At 46.0% G+C, this 21,981-nt stretch overlaps 1 protein-coding gene across 2 annotated transcripts in view; it reads right to left on the bottom strand.

Moving 5' to 3' along the window:
* Positions 1–1,293: 1,293 nt before the first annotated feature.
* Positions 1,294–21,981, bottom strand: part of ARHGDIA (Rho GDP dissociation inhibitor alpha) — a 39,470-nt gene continuing 18,782 nt past the window's right edge. For both annotated transcript variants that reach the window (XM_089657508.1, XM_089657509.1), the window contains exons 3-6: positions 19,100–19,183; positions 18,929–19,005; positions 14,979–15,042; positions 1,294–3,217 (exon numbers count right to left, since the gene is read on the bottom strand). In XM_089657508.1, coding sequence (XP_089513634.1) covers positions 3,018–3,217; positions 14,979–15,042; positions 18,929–19,005; positions 19,100–19,183 — 425 coding nt within the window. In that variant the 3' untranslated portion in view covers positions 1,294–3,017. The remainder of the gene's footprint in view (positions 3,218–14,978; positions 15,043–18,928; positions 19,006–19,099; positions 19,184–21,981) is intronic.

The raw sequence follows: 21,981 nt of genomic DNA, 5'->3' as shown, positions 1-21,981 counted from the left end.
GGACGCCAGTCAGCAGGGGGCCGCCTGCATCCCGGGGGACGCCAGTCAGCAGGGGGCCGCCTGCATCCCGGGGGACGCCAGTCAGCAGGGGGCCGCCTGCATCCCAGCAACCGAGGACGCCAGGGACACCATTCAGCAGGGGGCCGCGTGCACCTTGGCAACCAAGGACACCAGTCAGCAGGGGGCCGCGTGCACCTTGGCAACCAAGGACACCAGTCAGCAGGGGGCCGCGTGCACCTTGGCAACCAAGGACACCAGTCAGCAGGGGGCCGCGTGCACCTTGGCAACCAAGGACACCAGTCAGCAGGGGGCCGCGTGCACCTTGGCAACCAAGGATACCAGTCAGCAGGGGGCCGCGTGGACCTTGGCAACCAAGGACACCAGTCAGCAGGGGGCCGCGTGCACCTTGGCAACCAAGGACACCAGTCAGCAGGGGGCCGCGTGCACCTTGGCAACCAAGGGCACCAGTCAGCAGGGGGCCGCATGCATGCTGGTATCGAAGGAAGCTAGGCAGCAGGGGTCGCCTGCATTCTAGTAACAAAGGACACTAGGCAGCAGGGGTCGCCTGCATTCTAGTAACAAAGGACACTAGAAAGTAGGAGCCTCCTACATCCCTGCAACCAATAATGCTAAATGGCATGGGCCTATCAATAGTGTGCAATTAGTGGTGCTATTTACATCCTGGCTCTGAGCAGCAGCCAGTAAGAGTATGCAAACACTACATGAGTACAGTGTAAAGACATCATTTTACACAGGCTGTTGCTGACAGCAAGATCCTATGTAAAATCATAGAACCCGTGTGCATGGGGCCTCACCGTTCTTACTGCTTGCTATTAGCAGGACCTCAGATGATCATACTCAGCTGGTGTAAACCGTGCACTGCTCCCTGATTTTTGTTTTCATTTGATATGACTTGTTCACTAAAATTACATGCCACCAATTGAAACATGCATGGCAAGTCTTGCTGTGGTACCAGAAGCATTATGGGTGTATTCAGTGTGCCACTTGAGAGAATTGTAGCACTCTTCCTAGTAGTAGTCACCTAATATAGGAGAGAGCCACATTCTATCACTGGCCAGGTAGGCCATTAATAACCTGCATGACAATGTAAAAAGACATTAAACATTTCAAGAGTGTCACCTAGTGGCAGCTGCATGAAAACGCAGAGCAACAGTAAATTTAGCTGCTGGTGAGGACGTAACTACTGGAAGGTGAGAGTCATCGGCGGCACAGTGGATACCGGAGGAAAGAGCTTGCGGTGCGGGAAGCGCATTACAAACAGGAAGCATCGTGTAGCCAGTTGGAATCATTTTATTTTTCATAAAAAGGAAAGCAGTCGATCGTTGGAATCATGCGAATCTCTTTGGGGAGAGGATTACAGACAAAACAAATACAAAAAAAAAAATTAATAAAACACAATTCCGTCTGCACAAAAACTACCTCAGAGATAATCCCCCCCCCTCCAAGACTCTCCGGGCTGCAAAGTCACAGATGCCCCCAGGAGTTCCCAGAGTGAAATGATAAAGTGGAACTAAAGCCAGAACTTCATTTTTAGCAATTTGGATGGAGTAAAGGTGAAGGAATAAACCGGTGTTTCTGTTTTCTGCCATCGGTTACATTAGGGAGATTTCCTGTCTGGCAGATCGGCAGAAGTGAGAGTATTTTATGTGGAGGGAATCCATGGCTGTCACCAGAACTAGTGTCCCCGTCGGAAGATTTCCCCTCTATTCCTGTTCCGGTGGCAATTTTTTTTTTTTTAAATTTACTCTCACTTATTCCCCGTGACATCTGTGATCAATACAACTGAAGAGAGTAAATATCCCTAACGTGGATCCAGACAGCAATAAAAACCTGACAAAAGTTTTAAGCCCCACTAACTAAATCGATAAAAAATAGTTTTGCCTTTAGTTACACTTTAAATCACGGACCACGAAATAAGTACTTCATGTCAAAAAGGCAATAAATAAGGGCTATACCTCAAAAAAAGGATACTGTTACAATTCTCCCATCCCAGGATGTAAAGCAGCCTCGTCTTAGCTACGACCCCACATTCATATGTCAGTACTAGCATTAGAATGGCGCTCTTTTTACAGGCAACTGCACAAATCTGGTCTGAACATCACACGAGCAACGTGCAAGGTGAGGCAGGCTGACTACAGGCAAGCAGCTTCGTAATGATGTGATCAAATACTATGCTGGCACATCACACAATATACCCCAGTTCACCGCTGAGCAAGTGTTTGATGCCCTTGCGGCCCACGAAAAACACAAACTGACACCAAGCAAAATGTTTGCAGTTGTTTGGTCCTATGCAATCTTGGATTTCAATTCCTGATTTTCTTTTTTAAATTTAAATCTTCGGAAATTCGTTGACAAGTGCCTTTATCTGCGACTTGGTCGCGGCTAAAAAATACGGGACAAGAGCAGTTTACAAACGTGGCATCGTCCAAGGCTGGGACGATGCGGTGCGGTAGGCAGACTTTGAAAAAGCGAGGCACACAAGTCTTAAACATGGAGCAGAAAAGATTGCTCCTACTGCAACAAATGCAAAATCATTTTAAGGCAACATGGCTACAAAAATTAAAAAGAAGAAAAAAAAAGGCAGCAAACAATTATAAGGCGGTCATGGGGTGGGACAAACTGGAAAAGGGAGGATACAGCAAAAGATGTTTGTTATGAACTCCCCGTGTAAACTTGCTGCTGATAAGGCCAAGACCTAGAGCTTGGCACAATAATTTAAGCAGTGAACACATCCCAGTCATCCAACACTAGACGTAAAACACAGGAAAGGCAAGGCAGACAGGTGTCCACATGAGGCAGAAACGTCAATCCCACTTGGCATTTTTTTTTTGGGGGGGGGGGGGGGGGGGGGGTCGGGAGGGACTATATGTGGCAGAGCGGTGTTGGGGAGGAGACACCATGTGGTACAGAGTTGGAACACAATCCAGCAGCACTTCTCAAAGAGTCGGAGGAACTAGGGGGTGTTGTGAGCCTTTGGAGGGCATCCCTGGGCAGGCCTAGTTATTCCAATTCTTGCCGATGGTCAGGTTCCACTCCCAGTAGAGGTGGCTGGTTTTGTCATCGTCAGTGAAAAGCGATTTCATCTTGTAACAGCCCCTGGCCAACATGCCCCTTGGGGCTTCTTCAATCGGGGTGAGAAATTCGTATTCCTCTGCGCGAGGTCCATAACTTCCGACCATGTAGTTTGACTTATCCACTGTAACAAAAGAAGTATTCGTTAATTGGTACAATAGTGTGGTGCTAACTCATATCTTAGATTTGTTTTTTTTCCCCAGGTACTTATATAGTGCCGTCAATTTACGCAGCGCTTTACATACATTCACATCAGCGCTTTACACACATATATATATATTATACATTCACATCAGTCCCTAACCCTCAAGGGGCATACAATCTAAGGTCCCTAACCCTCAAGGGGCATACAATCTAAGGTCCCTAACCCTCAAGGGGCGTACAATTTAAGGTCCCTAACCCTCAAGGGGCGTACAATTTAAGGTCCCTAACCCTCAAGGGGCGTACAATCTAAGGTCCCTAACCCTCAAGGGGCATACAATTTAAGGTCCCTAACCCTCAAGGGGCGTACAATCTAAGGTCCCTAACCCTCAAGGGGCGTACAATGTAAGGTTCCTAACTTACATTCATACATACACACACTAGGGCCAATTTAGACAGGATCCAATTAACCTACCAGCATGTCTTTGGAGTGTGGGAGGAAACCGGAGTACCCAGAGGAAAGCCACTCAGGCACAGGGAGAACATATGACCACAACATATAAAAGTTTGAAAGGGAAAAATTATACACAAACTATTGCATGCAAAGTCCTTTTTGACTGACGACTCCAACTATTTAAAGCGGAGTTCCAGCTGAAGAAAAAAAGTCAGCAGCTCCCAACTGGAGAGGGTTGGGACTTCCCCTTCCGATCGCCAAGGTGATCGCAGTAGAAGTGGGAGTGTCAAATTCAGGTACCCGCCCCCCAAAAGGTGCCAATCCTTAATCCCTTGCCTACCGGGCACTTATACCCCCTTCCTTACCAGGCCAATTTTCAGCTTACAGCGCTGTCGCACTTTGAATGACAATTGCACGGTCATACAACATTGTACCCATATGAAATTTGTATCATTTTTTTCTCACAAATAGAGCTTTTTTTGGTGGTAGTCACTCGCCGCTGAGGGTTTCATTTTTTGCACTATAAACAAAAAAAGAGCAAAAAATGTGGAAAAAAAATAAAAAATTTCTTTGTTTCTATTATACAATTTTGCAAACAGGTAACTTTTCTCCTTCACTGATGTGCATTGATGAGGCTGCACTGATAGGCGGAACGGATGAGCTGGCATGGATGATGTGTACTGATAGGTGGCACTGACTGGCTGTAAAGTAAAACATGGCACCCGTCCCAGTCTAGAACTGGCTTATGAAGCAAGGATTACGTGAACCGGGCAACGCATGTCAATAAAAAAGGAAAATAAAAAAAAAAGGTTCAAAAATCAACTCGCCAGCCAGCTTGCCAACAACCAAATTAACCTAACAGTATGCGTTAAAAACAGGGGTTTAGTTAGCACACATTTGCAAATACATATGTAAGTCACATCACGGCACCCCGATATTCTGTGGTCCTAACTCTAGGAATTTGAGAGCCCCCATAGTAGAGGCACATGCATTTAAAGGATAGATCAAGGGCAGGTGCACATCAGGGAGCCCACCCCTCTTAAAAGGTACAGGAGTGCAAAGGACACCCAGCATGTAGCACAATGGCACGATTGACATGCATTGCCCGGTTCGCGTAATCCTTGCTTCATAAGCCAGTTATAGACTGGGGCAGGTGCCATGTTTTACTTAACTGTTGATATGAAGGTGAGTGGGTGCACTGGGCGCCCTGGCTGCCATTGTGCTACATGCTGGGTGTTCTTTGCACTCCCGTGCCTTTAAGAGGGGTGGGCTCCCCGATGTGCACCTGTCCTTGATCTATCCTTTAAATGCATGTGCCTCTACTATGGGGGCTCTCAAATTTGTAGAGTTAGGACCACAGAATATCGGGGTGCCGTGACATGGCTCTGTGGCTTACGTATGTATTTGCAAACGTGTGCCAACTAAACCCCTGTTTTTAACGCATGCTGTTAGACAGGTTAATTTGGTTGTTGGCAAGTTGATTTTTGAAGCTTTTTTTTTTTTTATTTTTATTGGCACTGACTGGCTGCACTGATGGGCACTGCTGGGTGACACTGGTGGGCACATATGGGTGGGCACCGATCATCAGTGCCCCGATGATCGGTGCCGATGCCTGCTCTGACATCTGCTGGTTCTCGGCAGTACTTTCCTCACGCTTTGACAGCGCGAGGAAAGTGCAGTCGAGACCCAGCAATTGCATTTCCTGGTGATTAGCGTGTCATTGGACACGGCTGATCACGTGGTAAAAGGCCGCTGTGATTGGCCTTTTACCACATCACGTGATCAGCTGTGTCCATAGGAGAGCGCGTTCTGGGAGGACGTCCGTTCCGGTTACGGATTTGCGGACTGGAAGAGTTTGCTGTATATTAACCTTAAATATCTTGATTATTGTGAGTGATACTCTGCTTCTTGATTTTGTCCAATAAATGGTATTATGCTATGGGAGAGTGTTATTTCTTTCTACATGTAGGAACTGAGTGGTGAAGAGGTCCTGGTATATTGCTTTTCTTGGTATTGCTATTATCAGCTTTATGCTGCCATCTCGAGTCCATGGATTGAATTAATAAGCTTGATTGACCGATACGAATATCTAGGTCCACTTCATGAGGTGAGTGGCCATCCTCACTTGGTGGAGGTGCACATATTTGTGGTGGAGCATTGTAGTTTGGTGTTGTTGAATCTCATTCAATCACAATACATTTAAGCACTTTAACCCCTCGCCTACAGGGCACTTCTACCCCCTTCCTGCCCAGGACAATTTTCAGCTTTCAGCGCTGTTGCACTTTGAATGACAATTGCGCGGTCATGCAACACTGTACCCATATGAAATTTTTATTATTTTTTTGAGACAGATAGAGCTTTATTCTGGTAGTATTTAATCACCTCTGGGTTTTTTATTTTTTTGCTAAACAAACCAGAAACCACTGAAAATTTTGAAAACCGTTGTTATAAAATTTTGTAAATAAAGGGATTTTTCTCCTTCAATGATGTGAGGTAATGAGGCTGCAGTGATGGGCACTGATAGGTGGCACTGATAAGGAGGGACTGGTAGGTGGCACTGATGAGCATTGACAGGCATCACTGATGGGCACTGAAAGGCAGCACTCATATGGCACTGATGGGCGGTACTGACAGGCACTGTTAGGTGGCACTGACGAGCACTGATAGGTGGCACTGAAAGGCAGCTCAGATGGGCACTATGTGGCATTGATGGGCACTGGCAGCTGGCATTGATGGGCACTGACAGATAACACTGCTGAGGCTACACTGATCATCAGGGCACACTGATCAGTTCCCTGATGATCAGTGTAGATGTCCCCTCTGAGGAATGCAGATTACCAGCTCTCCTCTCCTCTGTTAGCGTGACAGCTCTTGAGGAGAGAAATGCCGATAACCGGCATTTCCCTGTTTACATGTGATCAGCTGTGATTGGACACAGCTAATCACATGACCGAGCTGAAATCTTCGGCTCTTTCCATTGATCGGTGATCCGCTGTGTCCAAGGGACACCGTGCACCACCGATCGCCGCACTGCCGGAGCCGCACATGCGTGGTTAGATTGGGATCAAGTCATAGGACGTCCTCCCAGAACCGCCTTGTGCCCGTCATTTCCTTATATGGCGGGCGGGAGGTGGTTAAAGAGTTGAAGTCATCACAGTCAAAAAGGACTCTGCATGCAATACTTTGTATATACTTTTCACTTTGGACACTTTTTATGTATTATAGTTATACACGATATGAGTTGGCGCAACAATATTGTTTTCATTTGGTTGTATTGAGTGTGGGATCACTTTTAAATGTTATTGCAGCAAGCTCACAGTGTTGATTCATTTATACACATTTGTCTGATCGCGCACATGGTTTTGTTTATCATATTCGTTAATTGGTGTCAATGAGGTTCATTAAATGCAACTCTGTTGCAGCATCCAGCAAGGGACACACCATCCTACACATCTGGAAGTGTCAGACAGATGCAGTGCCTGAAGCTCTTCAAAATGGTGGAAATTTGACGCTGCATTCTAAAAAGGCAAGTATAAAGCCTCTACCTGGAATTGCTGGTTTTATCATTGGTGGATCAGGACACGTCAGTTTACATTATTAGTAATAAGCATTAGAAGCCCATATGCCTGTATCAATCCTTGCTTTTTCTTTAGAGTGGTTGTAAACCCCTACAAATACATAGTGAAGTGACTGGTCTCAGGCGATACACATGAAAATGATCCTCCTACATACGTTGTACCTGCTTATCTGCAGTATTCTCTTCTCTACATCTGTTCAAAGGCCAGAATTTACACAGCTGGTCTGAGCTGTCAGAAAACAGGGGGCGGGGAGCTGAAATGACATACTGCAGAGCTCAATGAAGAGAGGAGAGCTGATATCAGGGAAGGCACACACACACCCTCCACACAGGAACATAGCTATGGCTGTCAGTCACAGGCTGTGTGCTGGAGGTCTCTACCCTGTCACTGTGACAAACCGTCCCTTTTTTTCATAACATTTTGCCCTTTTTGTTCTGATTTTATCCCCTTTGTAAAGCAGTATGTGTTTCACAGACATTCTACACGGTTTGTTTAGGGAAATGTGACCTTGTAGTCTTTCACTTCTAATAGAGTTTCTACTGTATTGTTGGGTTTGTTGTGGGTGGGAAAAACCTGGTGCCAGGCTGTCTGGTGGGGGTGGGGGTGAAGTTGTATATACTGAGCTGTGTTTAATAAAGAGTCATTAATTTTTACCCTACACGAAGTTCCGACTCGTGGTTTGGAAGAGCAGGGAAGGGAGTGTTTTTTAGCTATAATACCTGCCTTGGGAGAGTGCTGGAAGAGTTGCCGGAAAAGGAGACCATTGAGACGCACTGCTCCGCAGGAGGAAGCCCAGGCGGAACAGTCTCAACAGTCACCTTTTTTTCTTTTGGTGTCAGGAAAACTTGTCAGAAGTGATTCATGCTGATAGCAGAGAAACAAGGCAGCAGAGAGAAATGACACCTAGGGCTCGCTCACACTTTACTTTTTCTCCAACTCTTGCCAAACGCCCCTATAGCGTTTGGAAAGCGTTGGTCTGGCGTTTACGCTCCAAAAACGCTGCACGTGCGGTTTAGTGGCGGTTGCTAGGCATTTGCCAAGCATTAAAAATGCCCCACCAACGCCTATAATGAAGTTTGGATGGTGTTAACGCTCTGCAAACGCCTCACAACCGCCGGCCGGGCGTTTGTGGAGCGGCACCATAGACTTGGATAGGAGGCTTCAACTCCTCCTGACTCGACCAGAGGCGTCCGTTTTGCCGCAACGCTAACTATGTGCTGCAATGTGCAGAATTTTCTGAGGCGTTTGGGAAGAATTTTTACCGCTTTCCAAACGCCTGTCTGCCACTTGCTGACAAGGCTAGTGTGAACGTAGCCTTAGTGCTCTGGATGGAGACCATTACACACTACAGAGGGATATGCTTTGTTCATATTTCACGTCTGAGGTTTACAACCACTTTAACAAGTCATCTAGTGTGGCCTGGGCAATCTCTTACATAGTTACAGTTAGTCCGGCTGAAAAAAAGACAAAAGTCCATCCAGTTCAACCATAGAAAAAAAAAAAAAAAAAGTTATAATCTCTGACACCAGAATTCATGTGACATCTAAAATGTCAGCTTTTGTCTACATAAGGTCTAAAGCACTACCCTCCCCTGCATCCATCAATGCAATGCTGGATCTTCAGTGATGCCCACATTGCCCTTTGAGATGTGGAGGAGGAAGAAGCTGAACCATTAATAAAAAACTTCCCATATCAAATGAGTCGATGAGAAGCAAAACAGCATATCCCATTATTACTGCCTAGGCCCATTCACTGAGGCTTCAGGTCACAGGAGGGAGTTCAGAAACAGCATTTCTTTTATTTTTATGCAAGAAAGGTATTTTTTTATCAGTATAATAAAGATTGAGATTTGGTAATGCTGATGTATTGTATTGGTTTATGTGATACAAGTTTTAATAGCAGATCTAATTTACTAACAATTAGATGTAAACACTAACTGAATGACATTTAGGCTGGCCATTCATGACTCTTTTTTGATCAAATAGCGTGTTTATAAAGTATTCCATCTACTGAAGCAAGGTGGATATATGAATCCTCCCTGCTGTGCCACTGCATTCTGACATTTATATAATCGACTCCTGCTGAGTTGGAGTGGCCAAACATGGATCAAAATTTGTCTGGTCCCTGCTGAACTGGACGAATTTTGATCCATTTAACCACTTGGTGACCAGCCACTGTAGAAATACGGTGGCAGGTCGGCACGGCTGCGCAAAATCATGTATTAAAACGTGCTTTTGCAAAACAGGTAGGGGGCGCGCGCGAGGTGCGCCACAGCCCTACCTGCGCCGCCGATCGGGGCCGCGGCCGGTCATTACCTACCGTGTCCCGGCGATTAGCGCCAATCACTGACAGAGAGGACGGCTCCAGTGTTTACAGCCGTGCTGTCAGTCCCGTCAGCTCCTGACATGCTGATCCGGAGAGAAGAGTTTATCTCTCCGGATCAGCGTGTTCCCGTGCAGTACACACCCACGCCCCCTAGTAAAACACTCCCCTCACACAGTTAACCCTTTCAGTGAATAAAAAAGTTAACCCCTTCCTCCCCAGTGCCATTAGTACAGTGTCAAGTGTTTTTTTTTTTTTGCACTGATCACTGTATTGGTGTCACTGGGGATGTCAGTGACCCCAAGTCAGTTCCCCCCCAGTGTCAGAATGTCCGCCGCAGTCCCGCAGTCTTGCCATAAGTCGATCGCCGCCATAAATCGCTGATCGCCGCCATTATTAGTATAAAAAAAAAATCCCAGTATCTTTCCCGCCATTTGTAAACGCTATAACTTTCGCGTAAACCAATTAATTTACACGTATTGGGTTTTTTTGTAGCAAAGACATGTCGCCAAAATATATTTTGGCAAAAATTTATGAATAAATTAGATTTTTACATTTTTTTTTCCTAGACATGTTTTATAGCAAAAAGTCCAAAATATTGTTTTTTTTCCTCAAAATTGTCAGCCTTTTTTTTTTTTTATAGCGCAAAAAATAAAAACCGCACAGGCAATCAAATACCACCGAAAGAAAGCTTAATTTGTGGGAAAAAAAGGATGTAAATTTCATTTATGAACCATATTGCATGACCGCGCAATTGTCAGTTTAACTAGCGCAGTGCGGTATAGCAAAAAAATGGCGTAAATTGCAGTATCTATACCATAGTTTGTAGACGCTATAAAACTTTCACACAAAGCAATCAATATACACTTATTGGGATTTTTTTTACCAAAAACATGGAGCAGAATACATTTTGGCCTAAATTTATAACTAACTTTGAGTTTACTATATATTTTTTATAGCTGAAAGTAAAAAAAATATCGTTTTTCTTCAAAATTTTTGGTCTTTATTTGTTTATAGCGTGAAAAATAAAAAGCGCACAGGTGATCAAATACCACCGAAAGAAAGCTCTATTTGTGTGAAAAAAAGGACGTAAATTTCATTTGGGTGCAGCATTGCATGACCGCGCAATTATCAGTTGAATTAGTGCAGCGCCGAGTAGCAAAAAGAGGCCTGGTCATTAAGGGGGGTAAATCCTCAGGAGACAAGTGGTTAAGGCCATCTATAGTTCCCTAAAGCACTGCGTATCAAACACTCGCTAGGTTTTTTGTTTGGTTTATTTCTTCATCTTTTATTATCAATTTTCTGTTGCTGTCCCAGCTGCTGTTTTTGCAGCCACATCCTGTCTATAGGCTCTCCTGCACGTTATTACTCGGATGCCAACAGTGGGAACACTCCTGAAGCAGCCACTGGCGGGTCTTGTTCATATGAGCGGCAGACCTTGCTGCTCTTCTGAAAAGCAATCAATGGTGGACTGTTTTCAGAGGCATTTGCCATGCAGTGATGATGCAATATGGCAGCTCCTCATAGCCCCGTATCCCCAAAAATGCCAACCCATTGCGTCGCAAGTCAGGGCAGTTGTGGCGTGGCCCCATTTACTTGAATGTGGTGCATTTGGCGACAGTAATTTTTGACACGCTTGATGCGATGCATAGTGGCTGTGGCATGTGTACAGCTCTGAGCAGCTACATGTCCTTTTTCAGGTGGGTGATCAAGGGGCAGTAAAACCACAGCTCTACTGCTTGATTTTACCACCCGTGTGAACAAGCCCAAAGAGTGTGACAAAAGAGAAGCACAACTACAACAGGAATTTTCAAGCCAACCCCAATGCACTGTTTAACTGGAGAAATGTTTGGCAAATGAGGTTTAATCTTGATAAAATGTAAGGTTATGCACTTGGGGGCTAAGAATGTGCATGGATCATACCAGGGGCGGACTGACAACTCATGGGGCCCCCGGGCAATAGGGGATCATGGGGCCCCTGTGTCCTCACCCACACTCAAACCACACCCAAAAAAAGCCTATGAAAGGTTTCAGGGGCATCTCATGGGGCCCCATACTGACCCCGGGCCCTCGGGTAGTGCCCGAGTTCCCAAATGGTCAGTCCGTCCCTGCATCATACATACTAGGGGGGTACAACTGAGGGAATCAATGGTGGAGAAGGATCTGGGGGTTCTGGTAGATCACAAGCTTAATAATGGCAGCAATGCCAAGCTGCGGGTCCTAAAGGGAGCAAAATCCTCTCTTGTATTAATAGAGGTATAGACTCCAGAGAGAGAGATATCATTTCCCCCGGAACAAATCATTAGTAATACCTCATCTGGAATATGCAGTTCAGTTTTGGGCACCAATTCGCAAAAAGAACGTTGGGGAACTGGAGAAAGTACAGAGAAGAGCAACCAAACTGATAAGAGGCATGGAGGAGCTCAGCTATGAGGAAAGATTAGAGGAACTGAATTTATTCTCTCCTAAGAAGAGGAGATTAAGGGGGGATATGATCACCATGTATAATACATAAGGGGGGATATGATCACCATGTATAATACATAAGGGGGGATATGATCTCCATGTATAATACATAAGGGGGGATATGATCACCATGTATAATACATAAGGGGGGATATGATCACCATGTATAATACATAAGGGGGGATATGATCTCCATGTATAATACATAAGGGGGGATATGATCTCCATGTATAATACATAAGGGGGGATATGATCTCCATGTATAATACATCAGTGATTCATATAGTGAAGTCGGTGTAGAATTATTTAAGGTCATCACAGAGGACAAGGGGGCACAGTTTACATCTGGAGGAAAACAGATTTAATCTCCAAATACAGAAAGGCTTTTTCACAGGAAGAGCTGTGAAAATGTACAATAGACCCTTTCAAGAGTTGGTTTTGCCCAGCTCTGTAGATTTTTTCTCGAAACCCACATAATATAACTGGATACTAACATTTACAGGTAAACTGGATCAGGAAATACATTTTTTCTCCTGCTGGAGCAAACTGCATGCTTGGGTTTTTTGCCTTCATCTGGATCAACTGTGGGTATAGGATTGTGTATATGGAGGTTTTCTATTTGTGTTTTTTTTTTTTTTTGTGGTTGGTTGGACTGGATGGACTTGTGTCTTTTTTCAACCAGATTAACCACTTGCCCTCCAGAGGATTTACCCCTCTTCCTGACCAGGACATTTCTTGCGATACGGCGCTGCGTTACCTTAACTGACAATTGGCGGTCATGCAACTCTGCACCCAAATGAAATTTATGTCCTCCCCCCCCTCCCTCCAAGTAGAGCTCTCTTTTGGTGGTATTTGATCGCCTGTGCGTTTTTTATTTTTTGTTGTATAAACAAAAAATGACCGATAATTTTTGCTATTAAACATGTCCAGTAAAAAAATTTTAAAAACCAAATTTAGTCATGAATTTAGGCCAAAGCATTCCGTTCCATGTCTTTGCTAAGAAAAGTCCCAATACGTGTAAATTAATTGGTTTATGTGAACGTTATAGCTAGAGATGAGCGAATTTCTCAATTTCGAGCGAATTTCCAGTATGAAATTCGATTCGATGCGAATTAATTCGCTACGAAGTTAACTTATTAAAAGGGTTTCTAGGCTTCAGAGAGCCTTTAAATTAGTGCAGAACACTGTACCTTTAATTTAAATGCCCTTGGAGATGAAAACAAATGGAAACAAATAGATACAATGTTTCAACCGCTGTATGGAGGGAATGTCATAGAACTGTCAGAAATAGTCTATTTCTAACAGTTCTGGGACACTCACTCCATACAGCGGTTGAAACATTGTATCTATTTGTTTCCATAAATGACATTCTGCAGATACACTTAGAGGAGCACTGCAGATACACTTTTTGCCGGCTTGGAATTATTCTTATTTTCATCCTACTTCTTCTTCTTCATCCTCATCCTCAGAAGAAGAGGATGAGGATGAAGAAGAAGAAGTAGGATGAAAATAAGAATAATTCCAAGCCGGCAAAAAGTGTATGTGCAGAGTTCCTCTATTTCTGACAGTTCTCTGACAGCTTCTTCACATGTACAGTGGTTGAAACATCTGTATCCTAAATGGAAACTAATAGATACAATGTTTCAACCGCTAAACATGTGTTCCTTCTGTCAGAGAACTGTCAGAAATAGCGGAGCTCACTGCAGGGACACTTTTGCCGGCTGATCGGGAAATATTCGATTCGCGCACCCGAAGTAGGCAAAATTTCGGATTCGACGCGAATCGAATATTTCCTGAAATTCGACTCGAATTCCGGTTCGCCTGGTTCGATTCGCTCATCTCTAGTTATAGCGGTATATATACTGGAATTTAAAAAAAAAAGATATTTTATACTAGTAATGGTGGCAATCAATGATTTATAGCTGGACTGCAGCAGGCATTCTGACACTGGGTGGGAACTGACCAACTGCCACTGACATCCCCAGTTACACTAATCCAGTGATCAGTGCTAATAAAAAACACTGACACTGGGCAGGAAGGGGTTAACATCTGGGGTGATCAAAGGGTTAACAGTGTGCTGTGTGTGTTTTACATTGCGTTTTACTATGGAGATATGCTGTGCAGAGATACAAAGCAGCATGTCCATACTGACAGAGGAGAGAGACCTGTGTTTACACTCAGATCTCTCCCGTCAGCTTTGCCGACGATCACAGAGTCCCGGCCAGGAATCGCCGGCGATCACAGAGTCCCGGCCAGGAATCGCCGACGATCACAGAGTCCCGGCCAGGAATCGCCGACGATCACAGAGTCCCGGCCAGGAATCGCCGACGATCACAGAGTCCCGGCCAGGAATCGCCGACGATCACAGAGTCCCGGCCAGGAATCGCCGACGATCACAGAGTCCCGGCCAGGAATCGCCGACGATCACAGAGTCCCGGCCGGGACACGGTGATTGACATCCCCAAAAACCAATAGCGGCGTGGGTAGGGTGGCTCATGCAAGCCCCCTACCCGGAAATGCAAATCACATATATACGCGATTTTGTGCAGCCGCGTCACCCTGTAACAGTATATCTGCTAAAGGACAGCAGGCAAGCGGTTAAAGATTTAGATGACTTTTTACAATTTTTGCCGTCTTAACTTATAGCCACTAAGAAGAGTATGGTAATATTTACATTCAAGAGGTCAGAGAGAATTTTTTGTACTTGCCGAGAGGTAAAATAGTGAATTTGTGTGTTTTGCTGAAACGGCTTGCTTTTTTCAGACTTAATTTGGACAACAACCATAAAACTATGCAATTACATCGGCTGTAAAATGGTTTCACAGCGGTCAAAAGAAAGGAACGCATAACTAAAGAGCGTCCTTATGTGTCTGCATAAAGTTTTTTGTTGTTGTAAGATGGCAGGTATGACAGCTGTCACTTACACTTTACACCTTTCCTGCATGTCTGCTGCTGATACTTCAGGCCTGAAACGATCTCTCCATGCACCTGTAACACAAACACACCCGATGGGAGAGAAAGTTACTTTGCAGCAAAGTCATAAAAGAAAACTCCAGGTAGACGGCTACATACATGACTTAAATACACACACAAGAGCTCCTTTAGGCCTCACATAGGCGGGCGTACTACAGTGTACATCCGATTAAGGCCCATGTTTGCCCATGAGGTTGCACAGGTGTTCTATGCATCTCTGTGCAGGCTGTCCTAGTCATTTCAAAGGGGACGCAGCAAAAAGACTGAACACAGCCACTGCTATGCAGAACCATACAAAGCAATGTGCAGGAGCTGACAGGGGAGAGATCAGTATTGTTTACATACAGGTCTCTCCCCCTTTGGTGATACACGGCGTTCGCCGGTGGGGAAACACCGGCTGGGACCCAGTGATCGACAGGTGAGGCCGCCAATGGCAGGGTAGGTAGGGCTCTCGCACACACATACAAACACGTGATTATGCGCACCCCTGCCGCCCTGTAGCAGTATTTGTGCTATAGGGAAGCAGGAAAGCGGTTAAGTATGCCTGTGTGAACAAGGCTTTATCTTGATTTTTTTTCTTTGGAGCAGGACATTGGGCACACTGCAAGCTACTCTGAACAATCTGAAAGTGAGAGTGGACAGACAAAGTGGGGACAGGCTGAGTTTTCTCAATAACCCCTTCATGAGAAAGAGAAAAAAAAAAAAAAAAAAAAAGTGTAAAACAAACCTTAACCTCCCTAGCGGTCTGATTATGTCCATATTTCTGTGCTCAGAGCGGTACTTTTTTTGCATGGAAATATGTTTTTTTATTGTAGGCCTGTAAGTTTTAGGAATAACTCACTGAAATCTGTCCGAACAAGAGTCTAGTAAACATCCCGGGTATGATAAAATTTGAAACACAAAATCATAATTTAATAAATAATCATAAAAAAAATAATAAATTTAATTCAATATAATAATCAAACCAAAAACACTGAAATGTGAAATAGATCACCAAGTTCGCACATCGCTGAGCAAAGTTGCAAAATCGTTTTCAGTGTCTGATGATGAATTTCCCCCACGAATCATTATCACTCAATTCTGCAAGTGGTTCTGATTTACTATCGCTGTTCTCTAGCCGGTCTAAAACCGATTTTGACCTAAAGGGACGCTTTTTGGACGCCATGGACATTTCTCAGTTTCCAGGCAGAAAGAACAGTAAAAATGCAGGCAGGGCGCCGGACAAAGCACTCGGGACAAAATGTATGTGAAATGGTTTGATACAGGAATGTTATACTATGTGATTTTTAGTGTATTTATGAATGTCACTTTAACAATGTTCAAATTGCCCGCCAGTTCTGTCCCCCGTACGTCCCAACGTCGCAGAGAACAGAACCCGGAAGATGGATGTCGGCATCGGCCGGAGGACATTGCCGGGGACACTGCAGGGGGACATCGCGGGAGCGCAGGACAAGGTAAGTGAAGTTGAGATCCCGAACCAGCGCCGCATGGTAAGCCCGAGTGTAGCTCGGAGTTACTGCTTGTGGTGCTGAAACTTTACCCCGAATACCACCAGGGGGGTTAATGCTTGAAGGCAGTTTTGCAACTTTGTCAGATGTTATTAAAACTGTACATATCGCAACTATTTCCTGTATCCAGGTTAATTATATCTTGTTTTGTTCAGGACAAATCAGGCCTTCATTGTGTGGTAAATATTAATGGCTATCTCCTGATATATATATATATTTAAAATTATCCAAATGATATTGGCCCTTAAAGGAAAAAAAAAACAAAAAACCACAATCACAACTTTGTTGCTCACCTACTCACCTCAACCATTCAGGAAATGCCTTCATTTTTTTCCCCAGTGATTACAAGGTGTTCTCGGATTGGGCGAGGTGCTGACCATTACATTATCCTTCCCTCCTCTCCACCTTGTCCAATCCAAGAAGGCCTTGTATTCACAGATGAAAAATACAAAGCATTTCCTGAATGGCTGTGGTATGGGAGAGAGCAACGCTGTGTTTAGTGTGATGGCTCATTCACATTAGCAGTTGTGGAAGCTGTAAAACCCTGAAGTTGAGCTGTGCTTTTACCTCACCCCAACTGGGGGGCTGGGGGTGCTTACATCCCGCGGTATGGCCGCAATCCCCCATTGCTCAAGTGAATGGGGCTGCTCTGCAAGCACCCTGCAACCACGTGCACTGCATGCTACCACAGGGATCAACACATTAAAACAAGTGGTGAGGAGGCGACAACCCCTACTCACCACCTGTCAAAATGCTCTCTGAAGAGCAAGCCGAAAGTGGATTGCTCTTCAGAAGGAAAAGCTAAGACACAAGAAGTCATCGGAGCACCTTCTGGAAGAGGTCAGTACATACAATATGTAGTACAAGATACTACAGTCATATGAAGCATCCTCTGCGCCCCTCCAGAAGTGGCATATGAGGAATATGATTGCACCAAGCTGAACCAAAGAATGTTTTAGCACTAGGGATGCACCAAAATTTTGGTGGCCAAAAACGCCCCTATCGGCCTTTGGACGATATGAAAATAGGCACCGATACAGGTGCCGAAAATAGCCCCACCCCCTCCTTGCCGCCTAGTGGTTTTCAGCCTTACCAGAGAACCCATCCAAGGATCCCAGATGTGGGCATAGAGATCAGTGAAGGAAAGATGGCAGCCAATCATCTCTGTGCCCTTGGAGGACAGGAGCAACGTCACTACGTCACTTCCAGCTCCGGCACCTTGTAAACGAAGCCTTTTTTTTTTTTTTTTAAAGTACTAGATCATTTTTTTTTTTATCTAATGCTTTACATTGTAGAGGAGAGATGTGGGGTCTTATTGACCCCACATCTCTCCATAAAGAGGACCTGTCACAGATTATTTCTATCACAGGGGATGCAAGCATTGTGATAGGAATAAAAGTGATTAAAACATTTTTTTTTTTTTTAAAGTGCCCTTGTCACCCCGTGTTAAATGCATACATAGGCCGCGCCCACATATGTACACTGTTCAAACCACACATGTGAGGTATCGCCGTGAACGTCACAGCAAGAGGCAGCACAATGGCTAAATGGTTAGCACTTCCGCCTGGTAGTACTAGGATCGTTGGTTCGAATCCCAACCATGGCACCAGTTTGCATGTTCTCTCTGTGCCTGTGCGAGTTTCCTCCAGGTACTCCTGTGTCCTCCCACACTTCAAAGACATGCTGGTAGGTTAATTGGACCATGATTTAGAAGAGGTTTTTTTTGCAACTGTGGGTATAGGGTGGTTCTGTGTAAGCAGGTTTTCAATTTACTTTTTCTTTGTCTATTGGTCGAACTCTGTGGACTTGTGTCTTTTCAACCTATATTTATTTCTTTATTTCAGGTACCTATATAGCGCCGTCAATTTACGCAGCGCTTTACATATATATTGTACATTCACATCAGTCCCTAACCCTCAAGGGGCGTAAAATCTAAGGTCCCTAACTTACAATCATACATACACATACTAGGGACAATTTAGACAGGATCCATAAGGTCCCTATCTTACATTCATACATACACATACAAGGGCCAACTTAGACAGGAGCCAATTAATCTACCAGCATGTCTTTGGAGTGTGGGAGGAAACCGGAGTACCCGGAGGAAACCTACGCAGGCAAAGGGAGAACATGCAAACTCCAGGCAGGTGGTGCTGTGGTTGGGATTTGAACCAATGACCCGAGTACTGCCAGGCGGAAGTGCTAACCATTTAGCCGCTGTGCTGCCCAAGTGCCGCTACATTAGAAGTAGATTGAAAAAATAAAAAAACCTCAAAACATTACACATCCTCTGCAAGATCCTAATTGGAAAGTACCGATTTATAACAAACAGCAGTTCTCGAAAACAGTCTTTCCACTGTATACCAGCCATACAATAACTGTAGACTTCTCACCTTAAAACTAATTTTGATTCTGTACTCAACTCCTTCTTTAAGATAAAATGTTTCTTTCTTGAACTTCTCCAAATCCCCTGGAAAGCAGAAACAGACATATATTAAAACCATACAGGACACAGTGGACAGTTTTTGGTCACTCATCTGATGTGACAGACGCTATAAAATTACCTCGCAGATTCAGCTCAAGTGGTCCGGGAGCTTCCGCACATACCAAGGTCAGTTTGGTCACAACCACATTTGGAACGGAGGGATCTGATGATACAAAATTATATTTGTTTTACAGGGAATCAGTTTTTAAAGTGATACTAGAGATTCAGGTTTAAATAACAAACATGCCATACTTACCTGCTCTGTGCAGTAGTTTTGCACACAGCTGCCCCGATCCCCTTCTTTTCAGATCCCCCCCTGGTGCTCTGGCTCCTCCCCCTCGAGCAGAGCTCCCTGGGGTAAGCCGCTTGCCTTTGGGGCACCACTATGTGCTCGCTCCCGAGCTGCTGCTTTACACATCCATAAGACATAGAGCTGCGGTTCGGCTCTGTCCCCCCGCTCTCTTCATTGGCTCACTAGCTGTGAATGACATTGGCTCCTGCTGCTGTCTCAGCCAATGAAGAGGGAGAGGTCCCATACAGCCAAGACTACTATGAACATTGCTGGATTGGAGAGGGCTCAGGTAAGGATTGGGGAGGGGCCGTTCTACAGAAGGCTTTGTTTACCTTCATGCATAGAATGCATGAAGGTAAAAAAACCTTGAGCCTTTAGATCCATTTTAAAGAGTTCTACACTAAAAACAATACAGGGGCTTCCACAGCTGACTTAAAAAGCTACCTGCCCATTCCTGGCTTTCAATCTTTCAGTCCATATGTCAACCTGAAACCTTAGTGTGGCTCTGTAGTGACTCTAAAGTCTGCATGAACACATTTATAACATGTGATGATATACAGTAACTGCATCATTCTTCAGAGAAGCTCCATCATTAACCCTTTCCCACCACTGCCTCCCGGTACTTTAGGAGGATCTAAATGTCAGGAGGCAGCAAGGGCGGACTGACCATTTGGAAACCCGGGCACTGCCCGAGGGCCCGGGGTCAGTAGGGGGCCCCATGAGATGCCCCTGGTACCTTTTTCATAGGCTTTTTTGAGTTTGGGCAGGACACAGGGGCCCCATGATCCCCTATTGCCCGGGGGCCCCATGAGTTGTCAGTCCGCCCCTGGGAGGCAGAGAGGCATTCTGATCATGTGACTGCTGTGATTGGGAGTCACATGATCGGAAAGCTCCTGAATGCAAGTAAACATTGGGAGCTTTCTGGAACCCGCTCGTTACTGTGCTGGGAGCGCACTCTCAGCACAGCAGAGTGTTTACCTAGGGTTGCATATATGTAGCCACTCCGTGTTGAAGCCTGTCTGCCGAAAGGCCGCATTTATGCGCCAAGTTAGCATGAAGGGGTTTAAAAATCAATAGTTCAGGTACAGCGATTCTGCCTGATGTTAGATGTCATCAGTCTGCTGCAGGCAGGAGGAAGCATTTCCTCAGTCTCTTCTCCCTCAGTGATCAGACAGCACACTGTAACAAATCACAAGGTGAAAAGCAGGTGCAGATCTGCATCAGGCATCAACTGCACAGGCACTTGAATTCACATAATTGTGATATCTCTGAGCTGACATCCCAATCCAAGAAGTAGATGGATATCCTGGAGGATGCCTGAGCAAAGATGGCACTGTCCTTCAGGAGAGAAAAAAAAAAAGCATTATCATCAGGTGGCAGCGTGGGGAAAGTGCAGCCGATGACAAGCAACTACATTTACTGGTGTTCTGCTGTGTCATTGGACACAGCTGATCACGTGGTAAAAGGACGCCGTGATTGGCTGTTCCGTAGGACACAGCGATCTCCTGCGGCACGGCTCTGGGGGAATGTTCTGGAATGACGTCCATGGATGTCGTCCCAGAACCAGACAACCGCACTGTAGCTGTCCTTTGGCTATAGCGCGGTTGGGAACTGGTTAAAGAATAATTTCAGGTGTCAGCATGTTATACAGACACATTGGTCCAGCGTGGACAATTGTAACTATGTAGATGACATACTGAGCCGATGGCCCTGAAGTCACCACTTCTCCAGTGATCTCAACTGGCTTCCAGGTCCCAGCTGACCAGCCGCTCTCTCCTGCAGGCACATATCCTTTCCTGCTACATTCTTAGTGGCCAACTCCTTCAGAGGTCAAAGGGAAAGTTACAGTTGCCATATATTCTATCGCAGGGCTTGAAAAAGCTGCTCGCCAAATGCAAGGAGAAATTCTTGTGTGGCGAGCACAGATGATGGAAAGAGCAGCTGCACCTGCACTCCAAGCCTCATTGTGAAGCAGAGTTCCGGTTTACAACTTCCAGCTTCTTCGGCACCGCCATTACACTGGCATCGCCACTGAGGGGACAGGTGCAGGAGAGGTCCGCTCTCCTCTGCTGAGAGGACACCTCCACGGGGGACACGAGGAGAGTCCCGCTCTCCCCCCGCCACCGGGGACACGAGGAGTGGCCCGCTCTCCCCCCGCCAATCGGGGACACGAGGAGAGGCCCGCTCTCCCCCCGCCAATCGGGGACACGAGGAGAGGCCCGCTCTCCCCCCGCCAATCGGGGACACGAGGAGAGGCCCGCTCTCCCCCCGCCAATCGGGGACACGAGGAGAGGCCCGCTCTCCCCCCGCCAATCGGGGACACGAGGAGAGGCCCGCTCTCCCCCCGCCAATCGGGGACACGAGGAGAGGCCCGCTCTCCCCCCGCCAATCGGGGACACGAGGAGAGGCCCGCTCTCCCCCCGCCAATCGGGGACACGAGGAGAGGCCCGCTCTCCCCCCGCCAATCGGGGACACGAGGAGAGGCCCGCTCTCCCCCCGCCAATCGGGGACACGAGGAGAGGCCCGCTCTCCCCCCGCCACCGGGGACACGAGGAGAGGCCCGCTCTCCCCCCGCCACCGGGGACACGAGGAGAGGCCCGCTCTCCCCCCGCCACCGGGGACACGAGGAGAGGCCCGCTCTCCCCCCGCCACCGGGGACACGAGGAGAG

This window comes from Staurois parvus, unplaced genomic scaffold (assembly GCF_062004578.1).
Source record: "Staurois parvus isolate SC_StPar_1 unplaced genomic scaffold, SC_StPar_1.0 ptg001008l, whole genome shotgun sequence".
NCBI lineage: Eukaryota > Metazoa > Chordata > Amphibia > Anura > Ranidae > Staurois > Staurois parvus.
The sequence above is the reverse complement of the archived record's forward strand: the minus strand, read 5'-3'. Positions and strand labels throughout refer to the sequence as shown.